Source organism: Carcharhinus amblyrhynchos, chromosome 24 (genome assembly GCF_965287045.1).
Source record: "Carcharhinus amblyrhynchos chromosome 24, sCarAmb.v2.hapA, whole genome shotgun sequence".
Lineage (NCBI taxonomy): Eukaryota > Metazoa > Chordata > Chondrichthyes > Carcharhiniformes > Carcharhinidae > Carcharhinus > Carcharhinus amblyrhynchos.
Window position 1 is genome coordinate 3422874 of NC_137347.1, and position 21332 is coordinate 3444205.

The 21332-nt window shown below is 44.4% G+C and overlaps 1 protein-coding gene across 6 annotated transcripts in view; it reads right to left on the minus strand.

The window, feature by feature from the left end:
• Window positions 1-21332, minus strand: part of adgrb2 (adhesion G protein-coupled receptor B2) — a 930376-nt gene that overhangs the window by 159163 nt on the left and 749881 nt on the right. For all 6 annotated transcript variants that reach the window (XM_080211622.1, XM_080211621.1, XM_080211620.1 and 3 more), the window contains one exon: window positions 5950-6052. In XM_080211622.1, the coding sequence (XP_080067748.1) occupies window positions 5950-6052 (103 nt within the window). The remainder of the gene's footprint in view (window positions 1-5949; window positions 6053-21332) is intronic.

The following is a 21332-nucleotide window of genomic DNA, read 5'->3' on the forward strand; positions in this document are numbered from 1 at the left end:
AATCTGAGAAGTGAACCATGTCGTGTGTAAACAGCACTAATAATTACAATCTAGTTTTTTAATGGTTGAGGCTAAACCATCTTCTACCCCAGACTGTAATTGAGGCCTTTACCAGCATGCTTACTCTGCGAGGAGGAATGTAAGAGCAACCAACCAGCCAGTTTTCATCTCTTCATATAGAGATACAACTAATCATTGCTTACTTCCTCCCAGCATGTCTGAGCTTGAGAATGAATGGTGTGAGAACTGACACTGTGCCACTTCATTGCTGTTCTAATTCTAGCTAATGCTAATTCTAACTCAAAAGATATGACCAAACTGCAATCATTAAACGTCAATTCAGGTGTTAATCAATTTATTGTACTTGCAAAATTACAGGTTAGTGTTATCAGTGTTCACTAACTAGCAGGGTGAGATCTACCTTACCTAACTGCATTCCCATCTATGTTGTCATGGAGAAGCTCCTGTAATAACTTCTCTTTCCACATCTAGATTACAAAGAACAAAGAACAACACAGCACAGGAAACAGGCCTTTCGGCCCAACAAGCCCACGCCGCCATTTTAACATTGTGAGTGCCCTCTTCTAACATGACCTTTGTCTACGCCTATTGGACTCCACAATAAAGGAACCATAACCAGATTGAGGGACGACTAATGTAGGGACAATTTGTAACACCAATCAGCCTAAGAGCACGTTTTAGGGGTTTGGGAGGAAACTGGAGCACCCGGAGAAAGCCCATGCAAGCATGGGGAGAACGTGCAAACTCCCACAGACACTGGCCCAAATCCATGTGTCTGCACAGCAAACAGTGATAGTCACTGAGCTGTCATGTTGCCCGTCAGCTGGTCCAGTTTAAGCGTACACTAATGACGTGAAGCACTAGGCAACTCTCGAAGCAACATCCAAGAGCAGCCCTCGCACGACCCACCGCGTGTATGCCCCTTGTTGGACAACAAGGCAGACCGAATCACCTGTGGATTAAAAAAAAGACATCAATCAACATGCACAACTTATACAGACATTCACGGAATCCCCAGAAGCTCAGGCGTAAGTCAAGTGAGCCATAAAATATGTTGGACAGTCCATAGGAATCAATTGATTCCCAGGAATGTCCTAAGGCTCTTGATGCTTATCTAGAACAATCTTTTGTATCCCTCCATCTCTAGTCCGCTCATGTGCCTATCTAAATAAGCCTTAAACAACTCTAGCATGCCTGCCTCCACCACCCTACTTGGCAGTGCATTCCAGGCCCCCACAACCCTCTGTGTGAAAAACCTCCCTCTGACATCCGAGTTGTACCTCGCCCCTCTCACCCTAAGCCCGTGGCCCCTCGTAATTTTTATATCGAACCTAGGAAAAAGCTTACCACTGTTCACTCTATCTATACCCTTCATTATCTTATACACCTCTGTTAGATTCCTCTCATTCTCCGTCTTTCTAAGGAGAACAGCCCCAATTTGCCCAATCTCTCCTCATAGCTCAGTCCTTTCAGACCAGACAGCATCCTGGTAAACCTCCTCTGCACTCTCTCCAGGGTCTCCACATCCTTCCGGTAGTAAGGCGAACAGAACTGGACGCAGTACTCCAAATGCGGTCTAACCAACGTTCTTTACAACTGCGACATTAGACGCCAGTTTTTATACTCTATACCCCTTCTTATAAAGGCATGCATACCATAAGATTACTACCCCTCCTACTTGTTAACTGCACAATGTCGCTAGCCTCATCAACTGGATACTTGGAAATAGTTATACGATTGGGTAGAGGCAACATGGATTTATGAAGGATAAATTATACCTGACAAACTTGGGAGTTTTTTGGGGCTGGTGATCTGTAACATCGATGAAGGAAGACCTGCTGATATTGTGTATTTTGATTTTCAGAAGGCTTTTGATAATATCTAACTCGAGATTAGGAAACAAAATTGGAGCACATGGGATTGGGGGTAATGCACTGTTTGGATTGAAAATTGGTCAACAGACAGAAAACCGAGGAGGAATAAATGGGTCATTCTCAGGTTGGCAAACTGTTACTAGTGGGGTAGTGCAAGTACAGTGCTGACAACAGCTGTTCACAATCTGAATAAATTATTTTGATGTGGAGACCAAATGTAATATTTCCCAAATTGCTGATGTAATTTTAAGTGTTTTTACTGTTGGACATTAGAAATGAATTTGCATATATGGGGTTTTTTTGGTTTTATTTTAAACTATCTCCATTGCGGTGAGTTTGTGGCATGAATTGAAAACAAGCGCTTGGAGAAGGAATGAGTTGTTGCTAGCAACCATGGGTCACCTTTTAGATTGGAGTTCAGTTTTAAACTGAATTTATAGTAGAAGAAACTTAGCAGCAAGACAGAAAATAGCTCTCAGCTTAGCCATATGCAGAACAATGAAGTAATGGGCAAGAAAACAAGTTCCAGATAAAAGACAGTTAGTTCTAGAAACTAGAGAACGATGATTTCAGGATTTCCAATTGTCCTTTTAGTAATCTCTTTGTCTTGAATCACCACGTGTTTTGAAGATTTTCACAGTCTCTAAGATACTCAGTCCCTAACCAAACACTATTGAATAAGGAAAACAGAAAGTGTAACTTGAATAGAATACTGTTCACTAAATCTAAAGGCAGAATATTTCTTAAATGGCGATGTTGGCTTATTTCCAAAGTTAGCATGCAGTTATAGCAAGTCATTAGGGAAGCAAATGGTATGTTGACCTTCATCACTAAGGGAACTGAATATAGGAGTAAAGGTGTCTCGTTGCAATTGTATAGAGCTTTGGAGAAAATATTGTGTGCAGTTTTGGTCTCCTTATTTGAAGAAGGGTATATTCTTACAGAGGAAGTGCAATGGAGGTTAACCACATTAATCCCTGATTGCACTGAGGAGGTCTGCATAAAGTAGTCTGTATTCTCTATTTGGAAGAATGACAGGTGATTTCATTGAAACTTAAAATTAATATAGCCTGACATGGTATAAATAGGATGTCTCTTGCTGGTGAGTCTAGAACCAGAGGACATGGTCTCAGAATAAGGTACAAGTCATTTAGGACAGAAACGAGGAGGAATCTCTCCACTCAGAAGGTGGTGAATCTTTAGTATTCTCTACCCCAGGAGGACTGTAGAAACTTAATTATTGAGCAGATTGAAGGCAGAAATCGATTTCTGAACACTAACATTATTAAGGGATATAGAGATAGTGTATAAAATGGTGATAGAACAGATGATCAGCCATGATCTAACTGAATGGTAGAGCAGTCTCAAATGGCCAACTCCTGCTCCTATTTCCCACTGTTCCAACTTCAGATTCCATATTTACGCTCAAAACACCCAGCTCTACCTAATCATCACCAATCCAGACCCCTTTGTTGCCTATTGTTACAGAATGTCATTTTGAGTACAGTGTGTTCTTATACGTCATTTTTCCCCCTATGTAATTGTTTTATTAGCATCTGATGAGGGTTCTGAGCGTACGGGGCTTTTGGAGGGTTTTTCAGTCTGCAAATGTTCTGCAAATGAGACTGTTTTACCTGTGTTTCTGTTTGCATAATTATTATTATTCTGCTGAGTTAATGTTATTGTTAAATTCAGTTATTTATATAAAGACCATTCTTTGAACACCACATTCAAATATCTTACGTATCCAGTATTGATGAACAGAAATTTCCTCCAATTAAAATTGGGAAGACAAAACATGATATTTACTCCCCTGCAGAAATTCTGGTCCCTAGTCACTGCCTTCCTTGGCAATGTTTGAGGCTGGACTAGACTGTTCCCAATCTCAGAATTTGATTTTACTCAAAACCCTGATCCATGCTTTTGTCACCTTTGGACACAGATATTTCCAGCGCCTGCCAGGACAGTCATCTACTTTCTAACCTAAAAACTTGAGCTCATTCAAAACTCTCCCTGTACTCAATCTCATACTAATTCTCAGTCACCCAGTATCCCTTCTCTCTCACACCTATATTGGATCATGATTCAGCAATGCCTTGATTTTAAAATTAACATTCCAGTAGGAAACTCCCTGCATGGCATCTTCCTCCCTATAGTCTCGCATAGCTCTATGATTCTCTATAAACTCTGCATTTCTCTATCCTGGCCACTTTTGCATACTCAATTTGAATAATTTCAGCATTGCTGGTGTATTTTTAGTTGTCTTGACTCTATACTCCGGAATTTCTTGCTGGCACCTCTTTGCTCACTACACCTCACTCTCTCCATAAGATGCTCCTTAAAATTTAACACTGACCTAACTTTTGGCCACCAAAGCTAATAACGCCCTGATGACTTGATGCTGGATTTTGTCTGATAACGCTACTGTGAAGTGTCTCAAGATATTTTAGTAGGGTTTTGACCATTTAAAGACAGTCTGAATCAAGTGCATCCTGATTTATCCTCACACTCAACTGAAGAGATTTTGAGGATTTGATTAACTTATGCACAGTTGACACTTGGATCACAACCACCTCCCTCGGCTCTTAAACTTTCAGACTGTTTTATCTGGATAAAATCCCTACAGTACAGAAAGAGGCCATTTGGCCTATCGAGACTGCACCAACTCTCCAATAGATCATCCCGCCCAGGCATGATCCTTGTATCTAATGTAGTTACCTCACTAACCTACACATCCTGGGACACGAAAGGGCAATGGCCAATCAACCTAACCTACACATCTTTGCATTGAGAGGAAACCCATACAGACACAGGAACAACATACAAACTCCACACAGTCACCCAAGATCAGAATTGAATCCAAGTCCCTGGAGATGTAAGGCAGCAGTCTCCACTGTGCCATTGTTCCGCCCAGCCACCACCTCCCGCCCCCCCACCCCCGATGTCATTAGTATTATACTGAAGGAGGCATTCAGCTCAATGAGTTCATGCCAGCTCTCTGTGCAGCAGCTTATCCGATCTATCCCTACAAGTGATCATCCAATTTCCTTTTAAATAATTCAGCTGGCACTGGAATTTCTCTTGTTGTTTCCTCATATTTGCCATATCCCTATATCCCTTGTTATCCAGGAAATGTGGCTTTGATTTCTCCACCTTCCCCCTCGTGGGGCAATATTAGGATGGCCAAAGCCATTGTCTTTGGTCCCAGCTATAAAAGTATTTTTCTACCTCCTGACTCTATTGCTCTCCCTAGCAGTTATCAAAGGCTGAACCAGACGATGCAAAATGTTGGTGTCATACTTGACAACTAGCTTAGCTTCTGATCACTTATGTGCTATCATTAAGACTGCCTATTTCCACCTTGAATCATTACCCAATTCTGTCTCTGCTTCAGTTATCTGCTGCTGAAACCTTATAGATGCTTTTCTTACCTCTAGACTTGACTAATCAATGCATTCCTGGCCAGACTTCCACATTATTTTCAATACCTCAATTTTAAAATCTCTTCCTTGTTTCCAAGTCTTGCCCTTTCTATGTCTGTAATCTCCTCTGGCCCCATGTTCCTCTGAAATATCCACGTGCCTGTAATTCTGGTCACTTGAGCCTCTCCCATGAGGGCCTTCAACTGCCTAGTCTCTGAAAGTCCCTTCTTTAACCTTACCAGCTCTCTAACTATCTTTCCTTCTTTAAGGCTCTCCTTAAAACATATTCCATGGACCACACTTTTATCCATCTGCCAAAATATTACCTTGGCTATCTGAAAAGCACCTTGAAAAATTTTGTATAATTGGTCATTGTTGTTGATGGTTTATTCTTCCAAATGCAAACTTCTTATTGTAAAACTTTCACCTTGATTCATTTTAAAACATGTAAGCTGAACCCTGTATCCAAAAGCACCACTTATCGGAGAAGGTCGGTAGATGCAATCCTCCAATCAAATCAGGATAAAACTCTACAATTTGAATTTTGCAATGATCTTGGATCGTTATGTTGGTTAACACTCCTTGACTACAATTCATTTCTCTGAACCACAAATACTCCCCTTTGGTCTTACCTTGCTGTGTATCTGTGTTTGACCAACCAAAATTAGGATGTTAGATGCCATTATAGATAAGCAAAAGTTGAGTAGAATAATGGATCGCTCTGATTTTATGAATCTGTGGAAACATAATTCAAAAACCACACAAATTATATAATATGTGCTGCATACAATTACAAACCTCTATGCAATTGAATATTTACATAGAATTATGTTGATTTTACAGCATAAAAAGAGATTATTTAATCCAACAAGTCCATGCTGATATTTGCGCTCTATTTAAGTCCAATAATGGTAAATGAAAGAATGAGTTTGAAGCTTGCCTTTAATCTGAAACAAGTTTATTCTCAGAACATAACATAAAGCTTTGAAAAGTAATGCTGACACAAAACATCAACTTGGTTTATCTCGCCACACATGCTGCCAGGCCTACTACAGAGCTTAAAGGCACGATCCTACCCAAAAAATCTGAAACAGGTTTCACACCTGGTTTTTGGGCGAGTTTGGCACTGTGATCTCACTACACGCTGTCAGATTTTTTGACGACAAGGAGATTCACATCGGCTGGAGGGGTGGGCATAACCTAAGCTCACTGGGGAAACCAGCTTCAGACTGCTTGGACACCATGGACCCAATTTTACCATTCCGCACTTGCCTTCACACCGGTTCTCCCTTTTCCAAGGTGCGAAACTAACAGTGATTGGCTCGATTGGGTGCGACGGTCATTTAAATGCATTCATTTAAATTGCCTTAATGAGCTGCATGCCCAACTTTAACCATCACGTTCACCCATCCGGAATTGGCACGAAAAAGACATGATCCATATAAGTCTGATTTGGGTGCTCCGGTCAGTGAGGAGGTAAAGGCTGAGCGGGGGGAGCAGTGGGGGGAAGCACTCCTGGTTTCAAGTCTGCCCAGCACTTAGAGTCAAATTGTATAACAGGACCCCATAGCACAGGATGTCCTGCTCTCTGAGGAACTGGGAGACTTCCTCCCAACCCCCTCCCCACTGTGGACATTGAACTCCCCCCTCACCACCATTGGCAGCAAGTTCTAACCCACATCAACATGTATCACCAGCATCAGGGCATCAGGAACCTTGTGATAAGATCCCTGTCAGAACCCCTATGCCTTTCCCCACATGGTCCCACTCCACTCATTACATAAGAACATAAGAAATAGGAGCAGGAGTAGGCCATCTAGCCCTTCAATAAGATCATGGCTGATCTGTCGTGGCTCAGTTCCACATTCCCGCCCTCTCCCCATAACCCTTAATCCCCTCTCTTATCAAGAACCCATCAACCCGCTTCTTAAAAATATTTAGCGAGGCAGCCTCCACCACTTCAATGGGCAGAGAATTCCAGAGATTCACCACCCTTTGAGTGAAGAAGTTCCTCCTCAACTCCGTTCTAAACCGCCTCCCCTTTATCTTGAGGCTGTGCCCCCTAGTCCTACTGTCTTTTTTGAGCGGGAAGAGTCTCTCCACCTCTATCCTATCCATCCCATTCATCATCTTATACGTCTCAATGAGATCTCCCCTCATTCTTCTAAACTCTAACGAGTACAAGCCTAGTTTATTCAGCCTCTCCTCATAGCTCAACCCCCTCAACTCCGGTATCAGCCTAGTAAACCTCCTCTGCACTCCCTCCAAGGCCAAAATATCCTTGCGCAGGTGCGGCGCCCAAAACTGCACACAGTACTCCAGCTGCGGCCTCACCAATGCCCTATACAGCTGCAGCAAGACCTCCCTACTTTTATATTCAATCCCCCTCGCTATGAAGGCCAGCATCCCATTCGCCTTCCTGACCACCTGCTGCACCTGCAAGCTGGGTTTTTGCGACTCATGCACAAGGACCCTGAGGTCCCTCTGCACCGTCGCCTGCTGCAGTTTTTCGCCACGTAAGTAATAGTCCTTCCTACCATTCTTCCTACCAAAGTGGACCACCTCACACTTGCCAACATTAAATTCCATTTGCCATTTCCTGGCCCATTCGCCCAGCCTATCTAGATCCTTCTGCAGACTCTCCACACCCTCCGCACAATTTGCCTTTCCCCCAATCTTGGTGTCATCAGCAAATTTCGACACCCTACACTCGGTTCCCTCCTCCAGATCATCTATATAAATGGTAAATAGCTGAGGCCCCAGCACCGACCCCTGGGGCACCCCACTAGTCACCAACCACCAATCCGAATAGCACCCATTGACCCCCACTCTCTGTCTCCTATTTGACAACCAATCCTCTATCCACGCTAACACCCTACCCCCAACTCCATGTCCCCTGACCTTCTGCAATAACCTCTTGTGAGGTACCTTGTCAAACGCCTTCTGAAAATCCAGAAAGACCACATCCACCGGCTCTCCTCTATCCACTGCCCTAGACACATCCTCATAGAACTCCAGTAAATTTGTCAGACACGACTTCCCTTTAATGAAACCGTGTTGCGTCCGCCCTATCAAGCAATTCCCTTCAAGATGCCTCGCAATTTCCTCCTTAATGACGGATTCTAACATTTTACCTACCACAGGCGTTAAACTAACCGGCCTATAATTCCCCGCCTTTTGCCTGGCACCCTTCTTAAACAACGGCGTAACATTAGCCGTTTTCCAATCTTCCGGCACTTCCCCGGAATCCAGCGACGTCTGGAAAATAACCACCAAGGCATCCACTATCACCTCCGCCATTTCTTTCAGAACCCTCGGATGCATTCCATCCGGTCCTGGGGACTTGTCCACAATCAGCCCCTCCAGTCTGTCGAGCACCACCACTCTAGTAACAGTAATGTCATTAAGACCCTCCAGTCCTACCACCTTTCCATCGCTAACACCCGGCAAATTATTCACGTCCTCCTCCGTGAAGACAGAAACAAAAAAGTTATTCAAGACCTTAGCCATATCCCCATCTCCTACCACTAGGTCCCCTTTCTCATCCTCTAAAGGACCAACGTTCACCCTAGCCAGCCTCTTCCTTTTTATATATTTATAAAAACTCTTGCTATCCTTTTTTATATTAAGTGCTAGCCCAGCTTCATAGCTTCTCCTACCCTCCTTTATCAACTTCTTTGTCAATCTTTGTTGACATTTAAACCTTTCCCAATCCTCTTCTCGCCCACTGCTCTTAGCTACTCTAAATTCCTCCGCTTTTAATTTAACACTTTCCTTCACCTCCTTCGTTATCCACGGCTTATTACCTCTCCTCCTACGGTCCTTTTTGACCATCAGAATAAATTTCTGCTGAGCACCAAGAAAGATCTTCTTAAAGATCCTCCACTGCTCCTCAGCAGACCTACCTTCCAACACACTCCCCCAGTCCACATTCGCCAATTCTTCTCTCATCCTAGCATACTCCCCTCTATTCAAACAAAGGACGCGTGTCCGGGAACCCACTTTCTCCTCCTCCATCTGCAACAGAAACTCCACCATACAATGATCACTCTCCCCAAGAGGATCCTTCACCGCAAGGTCCCTAATTCTACCCGCCTCATTACATAACACCAGATCCAAGATAGCTCGCTCCCTCGTCGGCTCCAACACACACTGTTCAAGGAAATTATCCCGGCAGTATTCCAAGAACTCCTCCTCGAGCCCACCTCGTCCAACATGGGTCGATCAATCAATATGCAGATTGAAATCCCCCATAACTACTGCCGTCCCATTCCTGCACGCCGCACTTATTTGCGTGTTAACAGCCCGCCCCACCTCCAGATCATTATTCGGGGGCCTATAGACGACACCCACCAGCGTCTTCCTCCCTTTGCTGTTCCTAATCTCCACCCACAACGATTCCACTTTCTGCTCTTTGGCTCCGATATCATCCCTTGCTACCACCTTGATACTCTCCTTAATCAGCAGAGCTACGCCACCCCCTCTTTCCTCCTGCCTATCCTTCCTAAACACTTGATAGCCCTGTACATTCATCTCCCAGTCCCTGTCACCTTGCAGCCACATCTCTGTAATGGCCTCCAGATCGTATCCATTTGTGTCGATCTGCGCCACCAGCTCATCCACTTTATTCCGAATGCTTCGTGCATTCAGATAAAGCGCTTTCATCCCGGCCTTCACCTGGACCCTATTTGCCGTAACGCCACCAATTGGGACACCCTCGGCCTCTTCCCTTACCTGTACCCTATCCTTAACTTTAGACCTCGTAACGTCACCTACCCTTGCACCCTCCCCCCCCCCCTTAATTAGTTTAAAGCCCTGTCTACAGTCCTCTTTACTCGATTCGCCAGCACTCTGGTCCCAGCACGGTTCAGACCAACCCCATCCCGCCCGAACAAGTCCCACCTACCCCAATACTGGTGCCAATGCCCCATAAATTCGAACCCATTCCTCCCACACCAATCCCTGAGCCACCCATTCACTTCCTTTATCCTGTCAACCCTACGCCCGTCTGCACTCGGTTCAGGCAGTAGCCCAGAGACGACCACCTTGTCGGTTCTACTTTTTAATTCCATTCCCAGCTTCTCATACTCCCTCCCCAGATCCTCAGTCCGCACTTTGCCTACGTCGCCGGCACCCACATGTACTACAACGACCGGGTTCTCACCCTCCCACTCCAGATTCCTCTGCAGGCCAGCTGCGACATCCTGTACCCGAGCACCAGGCAGACAACACACCCTTCTGTGCACTTTGTCATTGTGACAAAGGACAGTGTCAATACCCTTCACCCCACTATCCCCAATCACTACTACGCTCCTTTTCCCCTTCTCTTTGCCTATGTCCTGCTGCATCACTGTACCGTGTGCAGTTTGCTCACCAACCTCACCTGCCTTGTCCTCTTCCAGAGTGGAAGCAAGAACCTCAAACCTGTTATGCAGATTAAGAGGCTGAGGCCTCCGCTCCTCACCCCCCTTCCTCCTCCCAGCAGCCCCCTTTTGTCCCTGACCCTTAGATTTAGCCAGTCTAGGGGGGGTGGATGTCACTTGCACCCCATTGACAATGGCAAACTCTCTCCCCCTGATGAGCCTCAGTGTCTGTAGCTCAGAGGCCAGCTCATCCACCTTGAGCTGGAGCTCTTCCAGCAACCTGCACTTACTGCAGACATGGTCACTGGGAAGGACCCTGGGGTCCACCAGTTCCCACATCATACAGAAACCACACATCACATGCCCCTCCATTATTCACTGTAATTTTTTATGGGGAAAAATTTTTTTCCTTGTTTCCTGCTGTAGTAGTTTTGAAGAAATTTTTTTTTCCTTGTTTTTTCAAAAAATCTCACCTGGCCTTTTTTCCTTCAAGCCCTTTTTGATATTAAGCCCTATTAGCTCACTCTGCTTCCCACTCACTCCGCTGCCCTCCACTTAGGCCATGCCCCTTGACAATGCCTCTGGCACACTTAAGGTGTTCAATCAGAAAGAGCCAGGCTGGCACTTTCCAGCCCAACCACCCGGGGATTTCAATGGCCTTCAGTCCCCCCGGTGTTGCCATTACACTTGGTCTTTGCTGATGGTCGACTGGTGCAGTGAGCCGGTAAGGCTGCGGTCTAAAATGGAAAGACTTTAGGAGATAAAGATTAAAACGGAAAGACTTCGGGAGATAGATTTTAAAACTGTGGGTCTGGGGGATAAGAGGTTAAAACAGCAAGACATGTGAGGGCGAAGGAGGGTTTAAGACAGCAAGACTTAAATCCGAGCAACTTCGGAAGAGAAAAGTGGTTTCTCTTCGCAAGAGAGAAGTGGTTTCAGTGAGTTTAAATGATGGTGAGAAGAGAGGAACTTCAGAGTTGAAAGGAACACAAGAGGAGAGCGGCTTCAGCAAGATTAAAGGAGTATGAGAGGTGAGTGGCATCAAAGAGTTTAAAAGAGTGCAAGATGTAAATGGAAAAATGGCTTTGGTGAGTTGAAGAATATGTGAGAAGAGAGTGGATTTGGATAGTTTAAAAGAGTGTTAGATGTGATTAATGTACGTAAATGATATGTATGCATATTGTGTTTTTTTATGTTTCAGGAGAATGTTGTGAAGTTCAGCTTTTTTCCCACAGAAAGCCAATAAGTTTGGGAGGAATACAGATCAGATGCTAGAAGAGCAGAATAATTACTCAATTCAAACTTGCAAGTAGTTATGATAAGTAGAGTTAATGAACATTTTACTCTTGTTCCCATGGGGTTTCAGATTAGAGTTAATGTGATGTTGGATACTGAATCCATAACAAAAAGAAACAGGCTTTTGTGGAAAAGAGTAAGAATTTGGCTGTTGTGATTGAAGTTAGGAGAGTTTTGCAGGTTTCTGAAAGCTCTATTTTTCTCAGAAAACTCCAAGGCTGTTTACATTCATTATAGCAAGTATATTTGTGATTGCTAACTATATTAAAGTAGGTTTTAGAATGTTGCTGATTTGGAACTGAAATATTGATAAGTTAGAAATTAGAGTTGTTTATCTTCATGTTTTAAGTTTGTTCAACTATTAAGAGTTAAACTGCTTCACAGTGGCACAGTGGCTAGCACTGCTGCCTCAGAGCGTCAGGGACCTGGTTCAATTGTGGCCTTGAGTCGATGTCTGTGTGAAGTTTGGGCGTTTGCCCCATGTTTGCTACAGATCCATTATCCAACATCACATTAACCTGTCAAAAGAATGGGTTTCCTCAGGGTGCTCCTGTTTTCTCTCACAGTCCAAAAAGCAGTTTCAGAGAGTTTAAAAGATACTAGGGGACAATGGTTGGTTTTAGTGAGTGTGGGAAAGCAGTTTTGGAAATTTTAAAAGAGTGCAAGAGGACAGCGGGTTCAGACAGTTGAGAAGAGCAGCTTCAGAAAGCTGGAAACAGCCGAAGAGGAGAGTTGCCTTCACAGAGTGAGGAGAACAGTTTCAGAGAATATAAAAGAAGCGAGAGGAGAGTCTCTTCAGTGTTTAAAAGAAAGGTGTCAGAGAGTTCAAACAATGAGAGAGGAGCATGAAAAAGGTTTAGAAGAGCAAGGGAAAGCAGTTTCAGGGAGTTTAACAGAGCATGAAAAGACAGTGCCTTCAGAGAGTTTAACAACACTAGACGAGAGCAGCTTCAGAAAATTTAAAAGAGAGCTCATGAGAGTGGCTTCGGTAAGTTTAAGAATGTGAGATGAAAGTGGCTTCAGAAAGTTTAATGGTGCGAGCGGAGAGTAGCTCTGGAAACTTGGAAATAGTGTGTGAGCAGAGCAGCTTTGGTACACTGAGAAGAGCGCGGCTTCAGAGACTTTAGCAGAATGCGAAAAGAGAACATCTTCAGAGTGTTTAAAAGGGAGCAGGAGGAGAACAGCTTGGAAACCTAAAGCAGAAATTTAAAATTCCTTGCTGCAGCAGACATTCTTTTGGAAGGCTAACTTCATATGTTAGAGTGTAGTGTCAGTAGGGTGAGTCAAATCTTTTAAAATTCAGGCTACAGTAAGTTGTGAGAATTCTTTATAATTCGGAATACTAAGTACAGTTTGAAAAAACAAACTGGTGAACTGGCTCACCATCTTGAAATCCAAAAAGCTTTTAAAGCAGAGTCTACACATTTAAAATTTTGAACGCAAATCAAACTTCCACATTTACAAATTAATTCAGACTAATCCCAGGCCAAAACCAATCACAAAATTGGGGACTTTGGAGGAAAAGATTTTTAAGATAGAACTTCACTTCAGGTTTAATAAAACTGTGAAATGGACAGAAGGCTCAGAGATTATTCACTTGGTCAAGATTGCAAACCCAGAAGATACATAACCATGCTCCTTGCGTGAGATCAAATACTTGGGTTCTCATTTTGGCATATAGACACTTCAGTCAATGGCCATTTAACAACTTTTTAAATTAGACACAGGGGCCAGCCTAAAATTCCTGTTGGATAAAGATTCCTTCTTTACTGTAGGGATTCTATGATTTGTGGTTAGAAGACCTGTGGCTTCAAACAACTCAATTCTGTGGGCTCAGAGGCATCCAACTTCCAGTCTTTGGTATGATCCTGGAACCACTCAGCACTCATCTCTGAGTTGATATATGTCATCCATAACCAGCCTTTCATTCTCCTGAGCAAGGGTGCCTGCATGGCCTTGGATCTCATCAAAACTGTAAGATGAGGTAAAGCCATCTTTTAATGGACATTAATACAATATGTGGAATGTGGACCAAACTGGCTGAAATATAGATAAAAATTCTGCGTTTCAAAACACATGGACTTAAAATGGTTGCAGACAAGACAACAAGACATCGACAAAGAGATACGCAGCCTTATCAAATCCATCTAGGAGTTGCTTGAGCAGACAAAGGATGATGAGTCATGGCAAAACTAACCTGCTAGTTATGCAAAACTGGCCCTTCTGTACCTGGCTAACAATGCCACCCATTACAACATCTATGGATAATACACATTATAGACTCCAAGTTGTCTGCGAAATCCAACAGGTTTGAACACAGGCTGTCTTGCAAAACCATCTCAATGGGAAAGCGATCAACAAGTCCTGGTACAATCAAACCCATTTCGCACCTCGTCAGCCGCAAACACTCATCTAAATTCAACTGAATGTTGTGAGAAGTCTGCCAGAAATTCAAAGGCTGCATCTTTTTAAAATTGGAAAAAGACAAAAGACAAGAAATTCTTTTAGCCTGAGCATATGGGCAATTCACTTCTCCTCAAATACAGCTACTCTTCTCCAAGCAGAAAAAAACAGCTTTGATTGAGCCGCAGCCTTGTTCCTTATCAAAAGACTCTAAAACTACTCTTGAACTACCAAAGAAAGAAATTCAACAAGTATTTACTAGCAAGGGTCCAGGATACAAGAAATTGCATTTTCAGACACAACCCCAGGCTGAAGGCCTGGGCTGCAATGCAAAGATTTTTATACCTACCTGACTACACGACCAAGGCGAGTGTCCCTTGAAGGCAAGATGGCCCTGACCTTTTCTTAAAGACAGCACTGCTTCTTTGACTCCAGGAGTGGTGATTATAATCTACAGTCTCCAGAAATTCCTAATTGGCCAAGTGTTGAGGAAGGGTGGTTGGTATTTGTATAAAATTGTGTAAACCTAAAAATATTTGTGCGTCATTATATCTTTTTCTTCCATAGCATAGTAACTGGTTGTGCGTGCATGTTGACAAGTGTGATTAATTTCATTCCCTCCTGAATAAAACTTGGCATTCTGTGTCACCCACTCATCTCTTTTTTCTTGCTGGTGTATCACCAAGTTAGAATATCATTTTTAAATCTAGAGCTATGGGGGTTCAGGCACCTCACGTGCTCACTCAGGCTGGTTCGCTGGTCAGGTATAAACATTGGATCACTTTCTCTCTCCTGCAAAGTTGTCCCAGTGTGACATTCCACCATTTCCTCCTTTTGCAGGAGAGAGACACACATCCAAGAGTGGTAGAGGAGACCCCCTACAAAATGGTATTAGATAGCAAGACAACCACTATCATTAACCAAACAGAACTGCAAGTTTCTGAGTACTCAAAGTGATACACACCCTCTGTCAAAATCAAACTGAAGAGGTGGGAGTCATCTGACATATCCCCTTAGCTATAATATTGCCTTGTTGTACTAAGAAACCTCAGGGTATCATTTTTATGATCTGCAAGCAGCAGCACAGAAAAAAGAGTCTGTCCAGCTTGCCTGCCCATATCTACATACTTTCAACTGGAACTTCTGTACTATTACCCGAAAGGTTGATACTTCTTTATGTGCCTTTCTTAATGTGGAAGTCAACTCTACTGGAGATATGAATTATCCAACATCAGTTCAGCCTGCCAGTCTCTGTGAATGAAAACACCAATGGACTTTGTCTCTGGACACACGTGAAACAATACTCTTTTCTCTGTGAACTTTGCCTTGTTCTACCTCTATCGCCCTATTATTGGGTGAGTGCATAGGGGCAACATAGCAACCCACTGCATTTTGAGTGTGTGCAAATAAAGTATCCCTTAAAGGAGAAAGCAACTCAAAACATCTTTTTGTTTTCTGAAGGGATTATGAAAGCAGAAATCAGGGCTGTTTAAATTAAGCCCCCCTTTTGTATCCTCTTTAGACACAGGTGAGGTACCAGAAGATTGGAGAGTAGCTAACATTTTCCTCTGTTTAAGAAGGACAGAAGAGGCAATCTGGGAAATTACAGGCCTTTGTGCCTTCCATCAGTGGAGGGGAAATTATTGGAAAAGATTCTTAGGGACAGGATGTCCTCACATCTGGAAGAGAATAGGCTTATTAGTGACACGGTTTTGTGAAGGGGAGGTTGTGTCTCACAAACTTGATCAAGTTCTTTGAGGAAGTGACAAGAAAAATTGATCAGCGCAAGTCAGTGGATGTTGTATACATGGACTTTAGAACATAGAACATAAGAAGTAGGAGCAGGAGTAGGCCATCTAGACCTTCGAGCCTGCCCCGCAAAAGCAGGTAAAGCCTTCGATAAGGTCCCTCATGGCAGGCTGATACAGAACATGAAGTCATATAGGATCCGAGGTGAGCTGGAAAGAGGGATAGAAAACTTGCATGGGCACAGAAAGCAGTGAAAGGGTACTTTTCTAAGTGGAGGTCTGTGACAAGTGGTGTTCCATAAGGATCAGTGCTAGAGCCTCTGTTTGTAATATATATGGGAGGAAAATGTAGGTGGTCTGATTACTAAAACTGGAGGAATAGCGAATTGTGAGAATTGTCAGAGGACATAGCAGGATATAAATCATCTGGAGATCTGGGCTGAAAGATGGCAGATAGAACTTAACCCGGACAAATGTGAGGTGATGCAATTTGGAAGGTTTACTGCAGAAAGCAGATATACAGTAAATGTTAGAGTCCTTAGAAATATTAGCATACTGAGAGGTCTAGGCATACAGATCCTCAGTTCTCTGAAGGTGGCAACTCGGGTGGACAACGTGGTCAAGATGGCGTATGGCATGCTGGCCTTCATCAGCCGGGGCAATGAATATAAGAATTAAAAAAATCATGTTGCAGCTGTATAAGACTTCGGTTAGGCCGCATTTGGAGTATTGTGTACCATTCTGGTCGCCACACTATTGGAAGGATGTTGATGCATTGGAAAGGGTGCAGAAGAGATTTACCAGGATGTTGCCTGGTTTGGGAGATATGGTCTATGAAGAAAGGTTGAACAAACTTGGATTGTTTTCATTGGAGCATCAGAGGATGAGAAGGGGGACCTGATAGAGGTTTTCAAGATTCTAGGCTTGGATAGAATGGATGGTCAGAGTCTTTTTCCCAGAAGGGTCATTTACATAGGTTGAAAGTGAGAGGGGGAAAGGGGCAAGTTTTTCACATAGAGGGTGGTGAGTGCCTGGAGTTGGTGGTGGAAACAGATTCTATAACAATGTTCATGAGGTATTTGGATAGATACATAATTGGAAGGGAATAGAGGCAATAAAATATTAAATTAGGGAGATTAGATTTAGCCGACACAAACTTGGTAGGCCAAACGGTCTGTTCCTGTGCTGCATTGTTCTTTTGTCCCCTGAGGAGTTTCATGTGAGGTTGGATCCCAACTCCATTAATGTCACACTGGTTACAGTGTCACTTTCTACTGGACAGACTTGGTGGTTTATTGTGGACATGACATCCCATTAATAGTAACAAGTACCAAATCTGGCAGCTGCTGCCCAATCATGGGAGCTTGGCAGAGATAACACAGCTCCTCACTGCATGAGCTCTGCTCCCTACAATGGCCACTGGTCAGTGGGTGAGAAGCACAAGGGTACTTCTCCATTATTGGCCTGAACTTCAAGCTATCCCAAGAAGGCAGTGCATCAGATATCTGGGTGCATGCAGGTCAATGCTTCAAGGGTTTCCAGTGGGTTCCATCTTATAGCCACCCTTATACTCTGTGAGACGAGCGGAATGCAGAGCCTAAACTGCACATGTTGCAGTGGTCTTGAGGATCCATATCTGGGGGGCTACCCATCTGAAGGGGCAGGCTCATGACTCACACCAATGACCACTGTGCTGGGTATGCAGAATGGATTGTGCATGATGCATTTGTGATGGTGCCTGGTTGGCAGCGTCCAGGATCTTGGGTACACAGGTTGTTGGAAGAGATTGAAGGGATTGGGATGAATAACCTTATGTACTATCTTACACTTCCTCTTGGTGACTCTACAATGTTTTAATCCTATGTGGCCTATTGCTACGTCTAGGTGCCCCCCCCCACCCCTCCCCACCCAGGAAGTGGTCGGCTGTATTTTACGCACCATGGCCTGTGATGCCCTTGATGGGCGTCCCCTGGAGGGTTGGCACCTGGAAGACCTCAGCTAAGATGTAGAGTCATATAGATACACAGCATGAAAACAGACCCTTCAGCCCAACTCATCCATGTCGAACTAATCCCATTTGTTTGCATTTGGCCTATATTGCTCTAAAACCATTTTTTCATCCATGTACCTGTCCAAATGTCTTTTAAATGTTGTATTTGTACTCACCTCTACCACCTCCTTTGGCAGCTCACTCCATGTACAACCATCCTTTGTGTGAAAAGATTGCCCCTCAGGTCCTTTTTAAATCTTTCCCCTCTCACCTATCTCAGATATTGGTCCCTCCCTTACACTGAACCACATGTCTTCTTTTGCAGGATCAGAACCTGATGAGATCAGGCCCTCAGAAGTCAGCTCCTCTTGTGGCCCCAATCAACTCCTTGGAGGAAAGCACTGAGTAGGCATCACCAGCACCATCCACCAGCTCAACTACAGCCACCTTGGTGGGTCACTTGTTGATGAGCATCATATAGCCGTTGATGTACATCAGGTGGGGGCGGAAATATCTGATGGATCAAGAAAGCGGAGGTCTGCCAGAGCCAAAGAAACAGCTGGCCCCCAGCCAGATGCTGTGCTGCTGGGAAGTTTCCCAGAAGCTGCTGGAGATGCTGAGGCAGAGCTGGGTATTGCAGGACTGGGGGTGAGCTGCATTCATAAGAACATAAGAACATAAGAAATAGGAGCAGGAGTAGGCCATCTAGCCCTTCGAGCCTGCCCCGCCATTCAATAAGATCATGGCTGATCTGTCGTGGCTCAGTTCCACTTTCCCGCCCTCACCCCATAGCCCTTAATCCCCTTGCCTATCAAAAACCTATCAACCCGCGTCTTAAATATATTTAGCGAGGCAGCCTCCACCACTTCAACGGGCAGAGAATTCCAGAGATTCACCACCCTTTGAGTGAAGAAGTTCCTCCTCAACTCCATTCTAAACTGCACCCCCCCCCCCCATCTTGAGGCTGTGCCCCCGAGTCCCACTGTCCTTTCTGAGCGGGAAGAGTCTCTCCACCTCTATCCTATCCATCCCATTCATCATCTGATATGGCTCAATGAGATCTCCCCTCATTCTTCTAAACTCTAATGAGTACAAGCCTAGTTTATTCAGCCTCTCCTCATAGTTCAACCCCCTCAACTCCGGTATCAGCCTAGTAAACCTCCTCTGCACTCCCTCCAAGGCCAAAATATCCTTGCGTAAGTGCGGCGACCAAAACTGCACACAGTACTCCAGCTGCGGCCTCACCAGTGCCCTATACAGCTGCAGCAAGACCTCCCTACTTTTATATTCAATCCCCCTCGCTATGAAGGCCAGCATCCCATTCGCCTTCCTGACCACCTGCTGCACCTGCAGGCTGGGTTTTTGCGACTCATACACAAGGACCCCGAGGTCCCTCTGCACCATTGCATGCTGCAGTTTTTTGCCATATAAGTAATAGTCCTTCCTACCATTATTCCTACCAAAGTGGACAACTTCACACTTGCTAACATTAAATTCCATTTGCCAGTTCCTGGCCCAGCCTATCTAGATCCTTCTGCAGACTTTCCACACCCTCCGCATAATTTGCCGTTCCATCAATCTTGGTGTCATCAGCAAATTTCGACACCATACACTCAGTTCCCTCCTCCAGATCATCTATATAAATGGTAAATAGCTGAGGCCCCAGCACCGATCCCTGGGGCACTCCACTAGTCATCAACCGCCAATCCGAATAGCACCCATTGACCCCCACTCTCTGCCTCCTATTTGACAGCCAATCCTCTATCCACGCTAACACCCTACCCCCAACTCCATGCCCCCTGACCTTCTGTAATAACCTCTTGTGCGGCACCTTATGAAACGCCTTCTGAAAATCAAGAAACACCACATCCACCGGCTCTCCTCTATCCACCGCCCTAGACACATCCTCATAGAACTCCAATAAATTCGTCAGACACGACTTTCCCTTAATGAAACCGTGCTGCGTCTGCTCTATCAAACAATTCTCCTCAAGATGCCTCGCTATTTTCTCCTTGATCACGGATTCCAACATTTTACCTACAATAGACGTTAAACTAACCGGCCTATAATTCCCTGCCTTTTGCCTGCCACCCTTCTTAAACAACGGTGTAACATTAGCCATTTTCCAATCTTCCGGCACTTCCCCAGAATCCAGCGAGGTTTGGAAAATAATCATCAAGGCATCCCCTATCACCTCCGCCATTTCTTTCAGAACCCTTGGATGCATTCCATCCGGTCCTGGGGACTTGTCCACAATCAGTCCTTCCAGTCTGTCGAGCACTGCCTCTCTAGTAACAATAATGTCATTCAGGCCCTCCATTCCTACCATCTTTCCATCGCTAACACCCGGCAAACTATTCACGTCCTCCTCCGTGAAGACCGAAACAAAAAAGTTATTCAAGGCCTCAGCCATTTCCCCATCCCCTACCACTAAGTCCCCCCTCTCATCCTCTAAGGGTCCAATGTTCACCCTAGTCAGCCTCTTCCTTTTTATATATCTATAAAAACTCTTACTATCCTTTTTTATATTTAGCGCTAGCCCAGCTTCATAGTTTATCCTACCCTTCTTTATCAACTACTTTGTTATTCTTTGTTGATATTTAAACCTCTCCCAATCCTCTTCTCGCCCACTACTCTTAGCTACTCTAAACGCATCCGCTTTTAATTTAACACTTTCCTTTACCTCCTTCGTTATCCACGGCTGATTATCTCTCCTCCTACGATCCTTTTTAACCATTGGAATAAATTTCTGCTGAGCACCAAGAAAGATCTCCTTAAAGATCCTCCACTGTTCCTCAGCAGACCTACCTTCCAATGCGCTCCCCCAATCAACATTCGCCAATTCCTCTCTCATCCTATCCAGCAACTGCAAAGTCGCTTGGAGAAATCACACACCTTTCACAGATTGTGCCAACACTGCAAAAATGATGACAACAGTAGAAAGCGCGGGGCAGGAAATGGTAGATGTGGGCTATAGGGTCCAAGACATGGCCAAGTTCCATGGCTGAGGGCTCCAAGAGCATGTTCGAGGGTCATGATTGTGAGCTTCAAGAGAATAGCCTAATCAGAGGACTGTTGCTGTACGCTTCAAGAGATTGGCCTAGTCTCACAGGGCACTCCAGAGCTTCGTACAGACTCAGAAAGCCATAATTGAGAGCTCACATAGTATGGTGTAAACACAATTGGGCCTCCCAGACTGCCAGCACCAGGTGACA